This window comes from Brienomyrus brachyistius, chromosome 4, assembly GCF_023856365.1.
Source record: "Brienomyrus brachyistius isolate T26 chromosome 4, BBRACH_0.4, whole genome shotgun sequence".
In the NCBI taxonomy this organism is placed as follows: Eukaryota; Metazoa; Chordata; class Actinopteri; order Osteoglossiformes; family Mormyridae; genus Brienomyrus; species Brienomyrus brachyistius.
In genome coordinates this window covers 1,313,603-1,328,387 of record NC_064536.1, presented here as the reverse complement: position 1 = coordinate 1,328,387, position 14,785 = coordinate 1,313,603, and the positions used below count along the sequence as shown (strand labels likewise).

The following is a 14,785-nucleotide window of genomic DNA, read 5'->3' as shown; positions in this document are numbered from 1 at the left end:
AACAAAAAGAAAGTAAAAATTTGTAGACCAGTGAAACGAATGAATACATACATACTGTATAATACATATTAGTATGTATTAATTTTGTTGACCAGTGAAACCACAGAATGCTGCATGGATGAATAGTCAGTGTTTTCTGCTGTTTCTGTACATTTAGACAACCAGCACTATTGTCTTCAAATAACCTTTACTCATGTCATGTGACATATGTAACCTAACCAGCTCCTAGATTCTTGGCTTACAGCATGGAGAAATTTCCTCATGCGATTCATTGCTAATTTATTACTATTACTCAGGCACCACCTCTGTTGAAGACCGCAAAGCACTTTGGTTAATGGATTACGAAACATGTTTTTACTGAAATAAAATCAGAGTGAAGACAAAGGTAAGAGGTGCCACTTAATCCCTAAAGGATTAATATTAAAAATCACATTGATACTGTCTTAACAATCTGCATGTTGTGTATGTTGATGTTGTGTGTTACAGTCACTCAGAGTGTGTCTATTTGTAAACCCTCTTCACTGCTGTGTATGTCGTAGCCTGCTGGCTCTGTGTGGCTTACAGGAAGATTCTGAAAAGAAAGTCTAGATAAGTATGGAAAGAGAAGGAAAGAAAGTATGATATTTCCAGACTATGATGAACTGGCCTATCACAGTACTTATAGAAAGTCTTGGGACGCTTTGCTTAATTCTATAAAAAGTCTGTTGCGAGTTTATTGGTTTCAGAACAAAAGTCCATTGACAAGCAGTGTTTAACATATCTGCACATATCTTCCTTGCGCACTTTTTATTAAGTGGCATAATTTTTTGCAACTGACTCACTCAATTCTGTTCTTCCCGTCTTGACACTAATTGCAATTGCATTGGCTCCCAAAGACATACTAAACACTAATGTTTGGTGTTTTATGTTATTGCGAATTTATTGTGTTATTAATTAAAGAGTTCCCAATGATGCTTGACAATTAATTTTTTCGACCCAGAACAGCTTTTTTAGAACTACAATTTGGGTTACAATTTATTACTACTTAAAAACGAACATTTCAGTTAAAACTATTTGTTGTTTCTAATGTTATATATACATTTTGGTAAATGAAAAAGTACTAACTTTCGCTATAAAACTAATAAATGTTTTTGCTAAATTAAGCAAATGTCTGCTTGAGCACTGTATGTATTTTTATAAAAAATACCTGTATCTACTTCACGTTTTCGATGGAACCACTAATGTGAGCTGGCTGTCGGGGCCAGAATGAGCACAGAAAGGACACTGAAGAGAAACGTTGCAAACGAGGGAGGTGGGCTGTGTCTGTGGGGTACGCGCGAAGGAACTAAATGAATAAGATCATAATTTACACTGCCCACATTTTAGGACTCAGTGCGGAAGGCAGGCAGGTGATGGCGCTGTTTCCGGTGGCACAATGAATGGTGGTGCAGCAGCAGGGCAGGCAGGTTAGCTGGTTTTGTAACTGGTTCGCTAACGATGCCGAATTTGAACAGAAGGCAAAATGATGAGGCAGAGGCATTGCCATTGAATCGAGAAGGGTCCAGCTGCTGATGTCTGTAGAGTGGAGCTCCACCGGAAACACGTGATCTCAACTCTGTCTTACAGTGAATAAACCCTAAGCTTAAACTTGACCCTAAACCTAACCTCAACCGGAGCTCCACTTTACGTCCTTAAAGATCACGTGTTTCCTGTGGAGGTGACGTATTTCCGGTGGATCTCCACTCTACAGGCGTCTGCAGCTAGACCCTCTTGGTCTAATCGGCAGCCAATGGCAGATTCTATTGAGGGCAAGATGGGCTCCGAATTACCAAACTGCCAGTGCCAACCTCATGCCACCCACTGACCGTGACAGCTGACTCCATTGCCACCCCCATCCACAACAACTTTTACTGTGCTCGCCACCAGTTCAGTCTGGAAAATTCGGACTTTTAAAATGGGAAGCATGTATAAACCTTGTGGAAAGTCTTTGGTTGAGTGTTTTAATCCGGCTTTTCGCACATGGAAATAGCCGCAGCACTGCAAGCTGCTGAGATGGGGGCGCTTGTGTTTGTGCAAAACTAAAGTAACTCGCGTCATCAATCACATTGATTCTCCCATGACGGTTTGTTCTCAGGTCGTGGAGAGTGAAAATGGAGTCCCAAGATTACGGTAAATATATAAACATATATTATCTATCAGATTTAAGAACTACAGGGCATTCATTGTATTCCCAGTTTTATATTACAGTTATGGATTCCTGGTTACCTCCCCATTTTTTTTTGTTCTTGTGTCTGTCCATTTTAATTAAACAAATTTCCAAATAGTGCCCAGTTCACGAATTATGCAAACCCCATGTTTTTGTAGTTTATTTGCCACGCCCTGTGTGTCAGAGTGTTTTCTAATGAACTTTGTTTATTATTTCAGCTACATGGGTCAGCTACAGCTCTCTGGGAAGCTCAGAAAATCCACTTTTTTGTTGTATAGTCTAATGTAACTTCTAGTCTAGGTCTCTTTTTACATGGCTGAGTTTTATTGACTACTGTTGATTATGAAAAATACAATGAAGTCTAAGGATTAATACAGAACAAGCCATTAATTATACTTCTTAAAGGCACTGCTTGTAATCTAGTCATACTTCACACTATTGTTTAACCTGCCTAAACAAGATATTAGGCAGGTGTGGTAACTGCCTGGCAGACACACCCTGCGCAGTTATTGAAAATTAGTCAGCTTCCTTCAGATGTGCGAATTTGATAATAATAATAATGAAGTATATATGTACTGTATGGGAACTACTTCCATGTAAAACACTGGGCTGTTACTGTACATGGTCCCCCTCATGACAGAATCACTCCCCAAGTGGCATTTATATAATATATATATATATATATATATATATATATATATATATATATATATATATATAGAACCTGACTCTTTTACCATTTACCGATTATTAAAACTGGACACGTGTACTTTCTTGTTTAGACAGGTTAGGGTTTAAGGTTAAACAGTATTGTGAAATGTAACTGGACCACAGCCTGTGTTTGGAAATGTATAATGCACGACTTGTTACTCCAAACTTTTCACTGCATTCACTGTTTTTTATAGTTAATGGAGTTCACGAGATGAATTGTGATTAATGCAAAAGTAAAACTGCTTCCCAACAAGCTATAGCTGAGTCATGTAGCTGTAATAGTGTAAAAAATACTATAATGTTGAATTAAAACGTCATGACCCTTTTTGATAATAAATGTGATGACTTTTGACATGTGACCATGGCTTATTTCCCATGTACAATCCTGGTCAGGATTATTGGCACCCATCAATTGTAAGTACAGAATGTAGAATATCTTCAGAAATAAATGCTAATGAACCAATTTTTTATAATTAGAATATTTAATAAAATGTCCAATGTTTTTGAATGGCAACAACAAACGCTGTCATATAGTGAAATAAAAATATAGACATAAAATGTATGCTGGACATGGTTATTGGCTCCTTCACTGATATTTGGTCGCAGAACCTTTGGTGACAATGATCGCTTCTAAACATTTCTTGTATCCATCTATAAGCTTATTGCATCCATTTGCTAGCAGTTTCCGCTACAATAACATTGCTATGCATTCCTGCTCTTTTAAGTGTACAGGAGCCCTATTGGCAGATTTCAGCTCTCTGCAGAGCTTTTCAATGGGATTTCGGTCAGGATTCATCACTTGTCAGTTTAAAACAGTCCATCTTTCCTTTTCCACCGTTCTCTTGTACTGTTTGATGTCTGCTTTGGGTCAGTGTCCTGCTGAAAGACTCAAGACTTTTGCTCAAATCTTGTTTCGCACATAGACATTGAGGGTTCTGGGGAGGGGCCAAGCTAACACCAGCTGTTGTTTGGCAGGGCTGGTTGGCACCGTGCCCTTCCCCTGTTTTAAAAGCACTTTAGAACAACATGAACCAACACCACATCCGAGCAGACGAAGGGAGGCATGGGGTCTTTTTACACCCCCGTTCCCTGTTCGCCATTTGGGGCTGGGGGCTGAGAGAGGAAGAGCTGGCCGTCTGTTCGGGGTCTGGGCTGGTGGGCTTCTCGGCTGCTGCGGGGTCTGGGGTGGTCTTCTGGTCCCCTCGCCAGAGGAAAAAAAGGGGTCCACATAGAGTATATATGGGGAGTGAGAGTATGTGTACAGCGTTCATTTCTGTGTGTCTAAATGTTGGGTGAATGTGTAAATATTTGTTTATGTGTGCATGAGGGTGGGAACGTATGCTTGTATATGTGTGTGCCTGTTTGTCTATACGCATGTGTCAGGTTGGGTCCTAGACTCCACCCGAAATAACATCTCGGGCTCTATTCCCCCCCGCCACACTCCCTGCTGGTGGATGGGGCCCCCGGCCGCTGGTGCGTTGGTGGTTCTCGATGTCCGGGGCTGGGTGCTCGGGTGGGTGCTGGCTCACCCTCGGTGGTTGCCTGACGGGGTCTGGCCCTCTTGGCTCTGTCGGGCCCTTGCTGGGGGATGGGGGGGCCCTTGGATCTCTGGGCCCGGTCTGCCCTGGTGGGGACAGCCGCCTGCGGAGCTTGCGGGATCGCCACCACGGCCCCCTGGGGCTCCTGCACTGTGGCTGCCGGATGGCCTCCCTCTGGAGCTCTCCTCTGCTCTTTTCTGGGGGGGGGGGCTCCAATACTCCCTGCGGTGGTCCTCCGGGGGCTCCCATGCCCTGGGGGGCCTCTGGATGTCTGGGGCCCGTGTCTGCTTCATGTCCGGAGGGGTGGGGCTGTGGCTCCCCACACACACTACTAGACATTTACATGGAGAAACCTTATGAACACAAGCACGCTCACACACACAGGTGTGCACACAGGTGTACAAACAGGTTCTCACAGACACACACTGTATTTATCAGCTGTTGCGTCTTAACATGTTCACTGTGATTCGTACAGATGTTGGTTGTTTTCTCTCTTCAGCAGGTATTGAAGCAGATTATCTGGTTTTTCTTTTTCTTCTCTTTTCCCTCCCTCTCTCTCTATTTCCCTTCTCCGTTTTCATCCTTCTGTCCCCCTCTCTCTCCCTCTCCCTCTCTTGAGGAAATAAATAAAAATAAATAAATAAATAGACATAAAGTAGTCCTCCGCAGAGGGGGGTGGTAGAGGGAATGCTGTCAGACAGCTCTCTTGTCTTCACCATTATGAAAAGGAAACTGGAAGCAATCAGCCCCTTTTTAAGCAGTAAAACCATTCATTGCTTTAATCCAGGTCATGTCAGAAATGTAGATTAAGTGCAGATGAGTCTTATTTGTTTCCTAACATATTTGAGGAAATTATTCAAAATCATTAAAAGGGAGCCAATAATCATGCACAGTTCACATTTTATATCGACAGTTTTTATTTCACTATATGACAGTTATTTTGCTGCTGTTGTTGTTCAATAACTTTGGGCATTTTATGAAATATTATGATTAAACAAAATTGGCTAATTTGCATTTATTTCTGAAGATATTGTACATTCTGTATTTACAAATGAGAAGTGCCTAATTATCCTGACCAGGACTGTATAGCACTGTCATTTATAACAGTTTAGTAGGTGATGACACCCATGGCTTGGCACTGAGAAACGTGCTTCTGCCAAACGTGGTCACGCTTGTGGGCTTCTTGTCCAGCTGCTGGCTTTGTGGACCAGCACCGGGCTGAGCTCATCGAGAGGGTGAGGGCAGTGGACCCCATCGGGAGGGGTCTGCTCCCACACATGAGGATGCATACCAGGTTCACCATGCTGCTGAATGATGCCAGTCAGAACATCATGAAGAACATCTACCAAGACCTGGACCTTGGAGGAGCGCCTGCAAAAGAGGCTTTTTACAAACTTCTGAAGGAACACGAGCCTCAGCTCATTCAGGAGCTGGGTAAGCTAACTCTGCTTTCCAATAACAATGTTTTTCCAGCCTGTCTTCTACATAGAAAACAAAAAAAAAGATTAAAATTAAAATGTATATATATATATGTCACGGGAAGGTTCGGGTGGACAGGCGATCGTGCGGGCGGTGGTTCAGAAAACCAGGCTGACGAGCAGGATCGGGGTAATCGGGGTTTATTCGAGACAAGGAGACACGGGAGGCGAGGGACAACCAACACCATGTGCACAGATCACGTAATGACGGACAACGATCACAGGCAAGACTCAGACTTAAATACACAGGACTGATCACAGTAATCGGACATAGGTGGAAACAATCAGGGAAACACACGTTGGCAAGCAGGGGGGCGTGGCACACATGAGGAGCCGACGAGCAGGGCATGACAGAACCCCCCCCCAAAGGCGCGCTTCACCGGGCGCGCCAGGGAGGAGGCGACAGACGGAACACGGGAACCCGGACCTGGAACCAAACGGAACAATCACCGAAGCACAGGAAACAAAACTGAGACGCAGAACACGGCAAGGGACAAGACGTAAGACAGGACTTGACAAAGGGCAGGGAACGCAGAGAGACAGACTAGAAAGGGCGGAACAGAGGGAACAGGCGGAACAAAAGGAGCGGGAGTGACGTGAGGGAACGACGGGAAACCAGGAACCGAGCGGGGCAGAACAAAGGGACCAGGAACAGAGGACGGCGGGACAAAGGCGGGAGGCGGAACAAAGACAGGCGGGATAGGGGCAGGAAAGGGAGAGAAGGAGGGGGAACCAAGGGGAGCCCGTGGGAGCCCCAGCGGGCGACGGGAGGCAGCCGGAGGGGCCGCAGGCGGCCGGGAGGCCGGAGCCGGAGGGGACCTCGGAGGGGCCGAGGAGACAGGGCGAGGGACCCGCGGAGGGGCCAGGGAGGGAGCAGGAGGGAGCACCAGGGAAGGGGACGAGGGAGCTGGAAGGGGCCAGGGCGAAGGCCCGAAGGAGGGGGGAGCCGCAGCAGGCGGCGACGTCCGGTGGAGGGCCGGAGGTAGGGGCCCCGCAGGCGACCGAGGAGCCGCCGTCGGGGAACCCCCAGGCGACCGACCAGGCACCGGAGGGGGGAGCGAGGCAGGGCGACGAGGCATCGGAGGGGGACCCGCAGGCGACAGCCGACCCGGAGGGCCAGGACCCGCAGGCGCCAACCGAGCCCCAGCGCAGGCGAGGCAGGGCGAGCCAGGGGGCAGGGCGGGCGGGACCCCAGCCCTGCGTCTGTGTCCCCTTCCCCTGCGGGACACAGACAGGCCGACCCTAGGTCGGGGTCGACGCTGCCGGGGCGAGGGATCAGGGCCAGGGACAGGAGCAGGGCCAGGGACAGGAGCGGGGCCAGGGACAGGAGCGGGGCCAGGGACAGGAGCGGGCGCCTCTGGAGCTGCTGCAGGGCGGTCAGGGACAGGAACACGGTCAGGGACAGGAGTGGAAGTCTGGGGGGGCGCCTGCCCGAGAGCTGCAGCAGGCGGCTGCAGAGGGGGCGCCTGGACAGGAACAGGAGCACGATCAGGAACAGGAGCTGGCTGCAGTGGGGGCGCCGGCCCGGGAGCTGCAGCAGGCGGCTGCAGAGGGGGCGCCGGCCCGGGAGCTGCAGCAGGCGGAGGGAGCGCCGGGACAGGAACAGGAGCGCGGTCAGGAACAGGAGCGCGGTCAGGAACAGGAGCGCGGTCAGGAACAGGAGCTGGCTGCAGTGGGGGCGCCTGCCCGGGAGCTGCAGCAGGTGGCTGCAGTGGGGGCGCCTGCCCGGGAGCTGCAGCAGGCGGCTGCAGAGGGGGCGCCTCTGCAGGAACTGGAGCGCAGTCAGGAACAGGAGCGCGGTCAGGAACAGGAGCTGGCTGCAGTGGGGGCGCCTGCCCGGGAGCTGCAGCAGGCGGCTGCAGTGGGGGCGCCTGCCCGGGAGCTGCAGCAGGCGGCTGCAGAGGGGGCGCCTCTGCAGGAACTGGAGCGCGGTCAGGAACAGGAGCGCGGTCAGGAACAGGAGCGCGGTCAGGAACAGGAGCTGGCTGCAGTGGGGGCGCCTGCCCGGGAGCTGCAGCAGGCGGCTGCAGAGGGGGCGCCTGCCCGGGAGCTGCAGCAGGCGGCTGCAGAGGGGGCGCCTGCCCGGGAGCTGCAGCAGGCGGCTGCAGAGGGGGCGCCTGCCCGGGAGCTGCAGCAGGCGGCTGCAGAGGGGGCGCCTGCCCGGGAGCTGCAGCAGGCGGCTGCAGTGGGGGCGCCTGCCCGGGAGCTGCAGCGGGAAGAGGGAGCTGCGCAGGCATGGGAACCGCAGGCAGTGGCGGCTGCACCTGCGCTGAGTCCGCGGGCGGCGGCGGCTGCATCGGAGCGGGGTCCGCTGGCAGTAACGGAGGGAGCACCTCCGTACCGGCGATCTCCGGTCTCTTCCTCCTCCTCCGGCGCCTGGCGGTGGCGGGAGGCTGCGTAACGTCCGTGAAAACGGACGGCGAGAAAACGAACTCCGGCTCCGGGTAAGGATAGAAGGACTCTTCTTCCTCGTCCGTACTCGAGGGCCAGTACCTCCACACGGAGTACGGGTCCCGTGGGGTCGGTCCTCGGGCTGGAGTCCGGATGGGCTTCTCCGCGTCCGGAGACGGCCACATCCGGGAGAGCGAGCAGGCTCCGAGTCTGATAGTCTCCTGCGGGACTCTCCTCTGCCACCGCTTCGTCTTTTGTAGGTCCGTCATTCTGTCACGGGAAGGTTCGGGTGGACAGGCGATCGTGCGGGCGGTGGTTCAGAAAACCAGGCTGACGAGCAGGATCGGGGTAATCGGGGTTTATTCGAGACAAGGAGACACGGGAGGCGAGGGACAACCAACACCATGTGCACAGATCACGTAATGACGGACAACGATCACAGGCAAGACTCAGACTTAAATACACAGGACTGATCACAGTAATCGGACATAGGTGGAAACAATCAGGGAAACACACGTTGGCAAGCAGGGGGGCGTGGCACACATGAGGAGCCGACGAGCAGGGCATGACATATATATATATATATATATATTTTGAAAGAGTCCAAGGTACTGATGCTCCTCCCTTTATGATCACCTTTAGTGATGCATATTCAGTAGCCAATACTGAATTTTTATCTGTTCCTGGGCTAGCGATATGCCGTTTGATACTGTCTACTGATGCCTTGTAATAACAGCATCCAGAGAACATGCTTGCGGTCTCCGTAGCGATTGTGAGCATAAACATCTCATGCACTGTTTAACAATGTCATACTGGTTTTTTTTCTGTGTTGAACAAAATAAACTTGCATTCGTTTATTTTCAATTACTCCTATTTAGTTAAAGTAATGATTTGTTTACTTGTTCAGTGACAGTAGTTAATTACTAATTTGTCATATTTTGTTCATATTCGACTTGTAATTTTTTCACAAAGTTGATTTTGAAGTAATTTTAAGCTATTTTGAAATAAATTCATGACCCCAGGAGAACTATACACATGGCATCACAGGTCACTGCGACAAGAGATATGTACAGTTAAATGGTGTTTAGCCGTACACTACGTATGAACTACATTATGGAGTCTGTAAGATTTTCAAATGCAAAAAAGACACAACCCTACAGCATTACCCTACAGCACTACCCTACAACACTACCCTGCTGCACAATCAGAACTTGGTCAAAAATGTGATGCTGGAATATATCAGTGAGGGGACTTTCAATCTGTTAGTATCCAGCTGTTTGATGAGACAAAACTGGCAACTGTTATGACTGCGTGTCAGGCAAACGAGCAGGGAGCGGGAAATCAGGATCGGGCAGATGGGAATCCAGGAAACAGGGTTTATAATGGCAGAATCAACAAGGCAGGGTTCACATTCAACGTCAATGACCGGACTGGGGAAACAGACTTGAACGCAGACTTAAATATACAGGACTACTCAGAAATAACACTAAACAGCTGAATACAATCAGGAATTCACATGAGGTAACGAGGGCGGTGTGGCACATGGAAGGATCATTGGAGCAGCAACACACATCCCTAATATTATTTTAAGACACAACATAACAGACACAACAGAAGTATGTCACATATGTCATGAATTTCAATAACTGCTCAGATTAAAGAAGCAATGACAATAAAGCATCTTCATCTTATTTTAAGAGGAAATGGCAGGACAAGACGTAATGGTCGAGTTTGTGTACAAATTCTTGAGTGTCTGAACATAAAGAAATAAATTACATGCATTGTAACCAATGAGAGAGAGACAAGAAGGAAGGCATGGGAATCTCCCTGTATACTGGGCACACCTGTAGGTAGCGTGACCAATGACAGAGAGCCAAGGGGGAAGGGACAGGATGCGCCCTGTATACTGGCCACACCTCCTTCCCTAAAATGGTTCTTTCATTGGAGATCTAAAAAACACACACAAACAGACCTCCTGCAAGCACCCCAATCATACCTTGAATCCTTCTGGTCTTCTGTATCCTTGCTCCTGATGATGATGGAGCACACAGTTTTCAAGTTACAATGCTGTTTGAACTTGACATATTTTTGCCTCATTCTATTTATTGTCTTTGTTTTTTTACTTTTAGTGGTATGTTTAATTTGCTTATGTCATGATACCACCTTTTAGCTGATATGTCTGGAGTCGTAAAAAAGCACTGCTGGAAAATCTATAAATCATTTTTGGAAACTAAGCAATCCCTCCCCCAGGCAATGCACTCTTACTCTCACCTTAAATAAGGGTGTTCCTGTATAAAGCAATATTTAGTTAATATTAAATACAGCACAATTCTATATACACAACTTACCTTCTCTTTTTGTCACCATCAACTGTTTTCTTTCTGAAAAAGAGACGGAAAAGGACAGTGGAGAGATTCAGAGTCACGGTGAAGAGCTACAGCATCTAAAGGAAGAAAGAGAGAAAGAGAGACAGGAGCTGGAAGCGTGGAGAGCAGCCAGAGAAACAGAGGAAATGAGGCTTCAGCAAGTGAGATATGAACTCCAGAGAGAGAGGGAGGAGGTGGAGAGAATGAGGGACACGACCCAGAAAGAGAAGGAGACCATGAACCTGAAGAAGAGAAAACAGAGTAAAGCCACTCTGCTTACATAATCTAATTATACACATTAAAATCATAGATTGGTTAAAAATGATTTAAAAAATGTCACCATATGGCTGTAGCATAACAAAATGTGAAAAAGGTGAAGAGGCCTGAATTCTTTCTGAATACACTGTATACATCATTACAATTCTGTGCTTTCTCAGTATAGGTGATAACAGACATTAGGCTGCATATGTTTGTCAGAGAAGATCTCACGATCCGTCGCGGAGGTAAGCGGCGATCGTGCGGGCAGGCGAGCAAGGAGAAGGCGAACAGGCGAATACGGGGCAAAACGGGAGTTTAATTAAAGGACAGAGTGCAGGAAACATGGGACGCTAACTTACATCAATGACGGACACGGGAAACGAGTCAGACCAGGACTTAAATACACAGAGACTAATCAAAGTAAGCAGACAAAGCTGGAGACGATCAGGGAGGTACACGTGGGTAATCAGGGGGCGTGGCACACACGAGGAGCGGATGGGCCGTGCATGACAGAAGACGTCTAGCTAGTTAATTATCTGGTCGGAATTTGCACATTTACTGAATTTTGAGTATTAAGTATTTTCCTGGTGCACCATTCTAGGGGTTAAACATCAGATAAAGGAGGAGAATGAGACCAAGAAACTGAACAGTGAGAGACCGAGTAAAATCGGGGTGGCACTGAAAAGCCAATTAAGAAGATGTCAAACCATGGACTTTTTAGTTTCATTTGGTAAGTAAAGATATTCTGGATTACATACAGTCAACTACTGTTAATAGAATTTGACTGCATTCTTAATAAAACAACATTATACTGTATGTTTCACCTCAGTTACAAAAAGACGTTTATTGAATTTAAACTTTAATTTTAATGTCGTTATCTACAAAAGTTTTACTCAGATCCGACATATGTCTGAGGACTGCGTATGGGGCCCATTGTCCCAAAAAAAGAGTGGGCCAATCCCCACCCAGTTATGGTCTTTGACTCCTCCTCATTTCATGTTCATGTTGCAGCCAGTGTCCCTGAGCTCCGGCTGGTGGTTCTGGGGAGAAGTACAGCTGGGAAAAGCTTAATAGCAAATGCCATCCTGGGCAGAGAGGTGTTTGTGTCTGGGACGCCCTCACCGACACAGGTCCAGATGAGCAGCGAGATGAAAATCAGGATTATTGCCGGGAGACAGGTGGTGGTGGTGAATACTCCAGACTGGTTTAGCTCTACAGTGTCCCAGTTTGAGCTGAGGCAGGACGTCAAACACTGCATGCAATTGTCAGCTCCAGGGCCCCATGCTTTTCTCTTGGTCACAGAGATGCACGAGTATGGAGAGATGCAGGGAACAATATTAGAGAAGATGAGGGAGATACTTGGAGATGATTGCTTTCCACACACCATTGTCCTACTGACTCACACCAGTGAACTGACAGAGAGCATCACTGGAGGCTTTGTGCATACTAGCAGCCCAGACCTCCAGAGAAAAATGACCAGATGTGGGAACAGGTATCATATCATCAACACCAGTAACAGGCCTGAAGGTTATCAGATCTCCTGGTTGCTGGAGAACATAACGAAGATGGTTGAAGAAAACCAATGGAGCTTCTACAGCAGTAAAATGCAGAAAGACGTGATGTCTCAGATTCAAGAGGTGGAACAAAAGCTTCAGAGGGAAAGAGCTGAGAGGAAACTGAGAGAAGAACTGGAGGTGAAGGAGAAGTTTGAGAAGGAGCTGCAAGACTCTCTGAGGGAGACCGTGATTCCGGAACAGAAGGCAAAGATTGTAGTGCTGGAGGAGAAGATAGTTAAACTGGAGGAACATCTGAAGGAAGAGAGGGATGAAGAAAAGAATAAAGAACTTGAAGAAGACCTGAACAAAGAGGTAGAGCTGAGGAATGTTACGCAAAACAAGGTTAAAAGACTGAAGCAGGAAGCAGAGAAAGAAAAAAGTGAGCAGGAGGAGAAACACAGACAGGAGATTGAAGAGATCAGAGAGGACCATGAGGCTCAGTATGAAGCAGAAAGAGATGTGATGGAAATACTGCTACCTGAAATGTTTAGCAGATTACAGTCCACAATAAAAACCAAGAACAATGATTTTGAGAGACAGACTGAGGAAAAGAACCATGAAATAGCTGTTATAAAGGAAACGTGTAGCAGAGAGATAGAGAGAGTGCAGAGGGAGAAGAATGAAGAGATGCAGAAGTTAGAGATAGAGATGAACAAAGAGATGGAGAGGATGAAGAGGAAGGTGGAGAGCAGCTCACAGGGATCCCCAGGAGAGAAGAAAGGTCATGGAGAGATTCACTGGATCCTGAGGAAGCTGGTCATAGTGCCACTGCTGTTTGGTTTCCTTTTTGTGCTGAATCATATTTGTGGTTCTTTCACACCATAAATGATCCTGGTCTGCTTTGTTCTATCCAATATGGTCTTTTTTACCTTTTTCCTGGTTGACTGGGGGCTGAGGAGAGCAATCAGGCTCCTGGGCTGAGGGCGTATTCTGAGCTAGCAGCCAATAGCAGGGATAAGTAGCAGGGATTAGTCATTCCAGCAGTCAATGGATTTAATGGCCGCAGTATCATGATAAAACTATATATGCATTAATATTTCTTTAATGGTGTAAAATAGAGTTATTAGGATGTCCTGTAGCATGGTGGCTTAGCGGTTAGCATGGAGCCCCACCCCACAGGGCTGTGGGTCTGAACTCTGCCTCCAGCTGAGGGTGTGAACAGAGCAGATCTTCCTCCTGTGTTTCTCTGTGTCTTTTTTATATAGTTCTTCTTTTTCTTCTGTCTCAGGTGAAAAAAAATCTATCATAATCCATCAGATGGCAGCATCATTCCAACAAACTGTGTTACGAAAAAAGATAATGTTTGTTGAGTACTAAACGAACAAGATACAGCAAATGAATGGTTTTAGTTTATGTATAAATTGTTTTATATGTTTTTTGTCTATATGTGTACGTCAGCTTGGCCATTTCAAAACCTCTTTGAAAGTCGCCCCAGTGTTTGTAGTAACCATCCAGTATGCCCATGTACCATACCATACCATACCATACCATACCATACCATACCATACCATGCCTAATCAATATCTCATGAAGGCATTTAACTAATTACGTTAACTAAGTAAGGTAGGGGTGAAGAAAGACGTGTGTCCATTGCTGGGTTTCTTCAAGAAGAGGTTAGGAAACCAAGGCATGTGTTATATTAGCCATCCAATAAGCTTTCCGTAACATTTTGGAGAACACAAGGATTTCTTATGCTTTTATTGTATTATGGAATATCTGTATAATTTTTTTTTTCTGAACAAATATACCTTTACTGCCAAGATAAACAGCTTTAAACACAGTTTCCTTTGGCCTCCAGAGATTTTTGCACAGAGATTTTTTCTTGTAACTATGGTCAAGCTTGGGGCTGTGAAATGCACAGCAGTGTGTACAAAACAGAGCATAGACAGTTCAGAATTTTAAGATTAAGATCATTTTAACTGCAGAACTTCTCCACCATCAACATGATCAGTTATATCAATATATCTGTGTGTGTATACAATAAGTGCAGTGATGGTTTACTGAACCGTTTGTAACTCCAGTGCCATGTGACCTAGCAGAATCCTGAACAGGCTTTACGTTTAAGCAAACTTGCATCACAGAGAATGCTGCTATATGTCTAGTTGTCATCCAATATTTAATTGAATTCACATATTACTGTCAGTATTTATTTTATGTGAACATGCGATGCAAACACATGTACACAAACAGGAGTGACGATCTAAGCATTAACATTTCTTTTCACAAAAGGGTGTTTTATTCTTGCTGGTATAGCCCCCAAACAGACATAAACCCTGCGACCCACGATAATGACCAAGTTAGG

General features: G+C 46.8%; 1 protein-coding gene and 1 long non-coding RNA gene across 20 annotated transcripts in view; one reads left to right on the top strand and one right to left on the bottom strand.

The window, feature by feature from the left end:
* The window catches only part of LOC125740525 (uncharacterized), a 30,908-nt gene extending 20,608 nt beyond the window's left edge, over nt 1-10,300 (bottom strand). Inside the window, exon 1 of the long non-coding RNA XR_007397641.1 lies at nt 10,220-10,300. This is a non-coding gene — a long non-coding RNA (uncharacterized LOC125740525). The remainder of the gene's footprint in view (nt 1-10,219) is intronic.
* LOC125740452 (trichohyalin-like) overlaps nt 1-14,263 on the top strand; it is a 65,237-nt gene extending 50,974 nt beyond the window's left edge. For 3 of the 19 annotated variants that reach the window (XM_049011593.1, XM_049011595.1, XM_049011591.1), the window contains exons 4-7: nt 5,729-5,868; nt 10,694-10,930; nt 11,529-11,657; nt 11,939-14,263. In XM_049011593.1, the coding sequence (XP_048867550.1) occupies nt 5,729-5,868; nt 10,694-10,930; nt 11,529-11,657; nt 11,939-13,308 (1,876 nt within the window). In that variant the 3' untranslated portion in view covers nt 13,309-14,263. Of the gene's footprint in view, nt 1-247; nt 386-2,113; nt 2,149-5,625; nt 5,869-10,693; nt 10,931-11,528; nt 11,658-11,938 lie in introns of those variants that run through there. The other 16 variants (XM_049011597.1, XM_049011598.1, XM_049011590.1 and 13 more) reach the window with 11 other exon arrangements.
* The last annotated feature ends 522 nt before the right edge of the window (nt 14,264-14,785 follow it).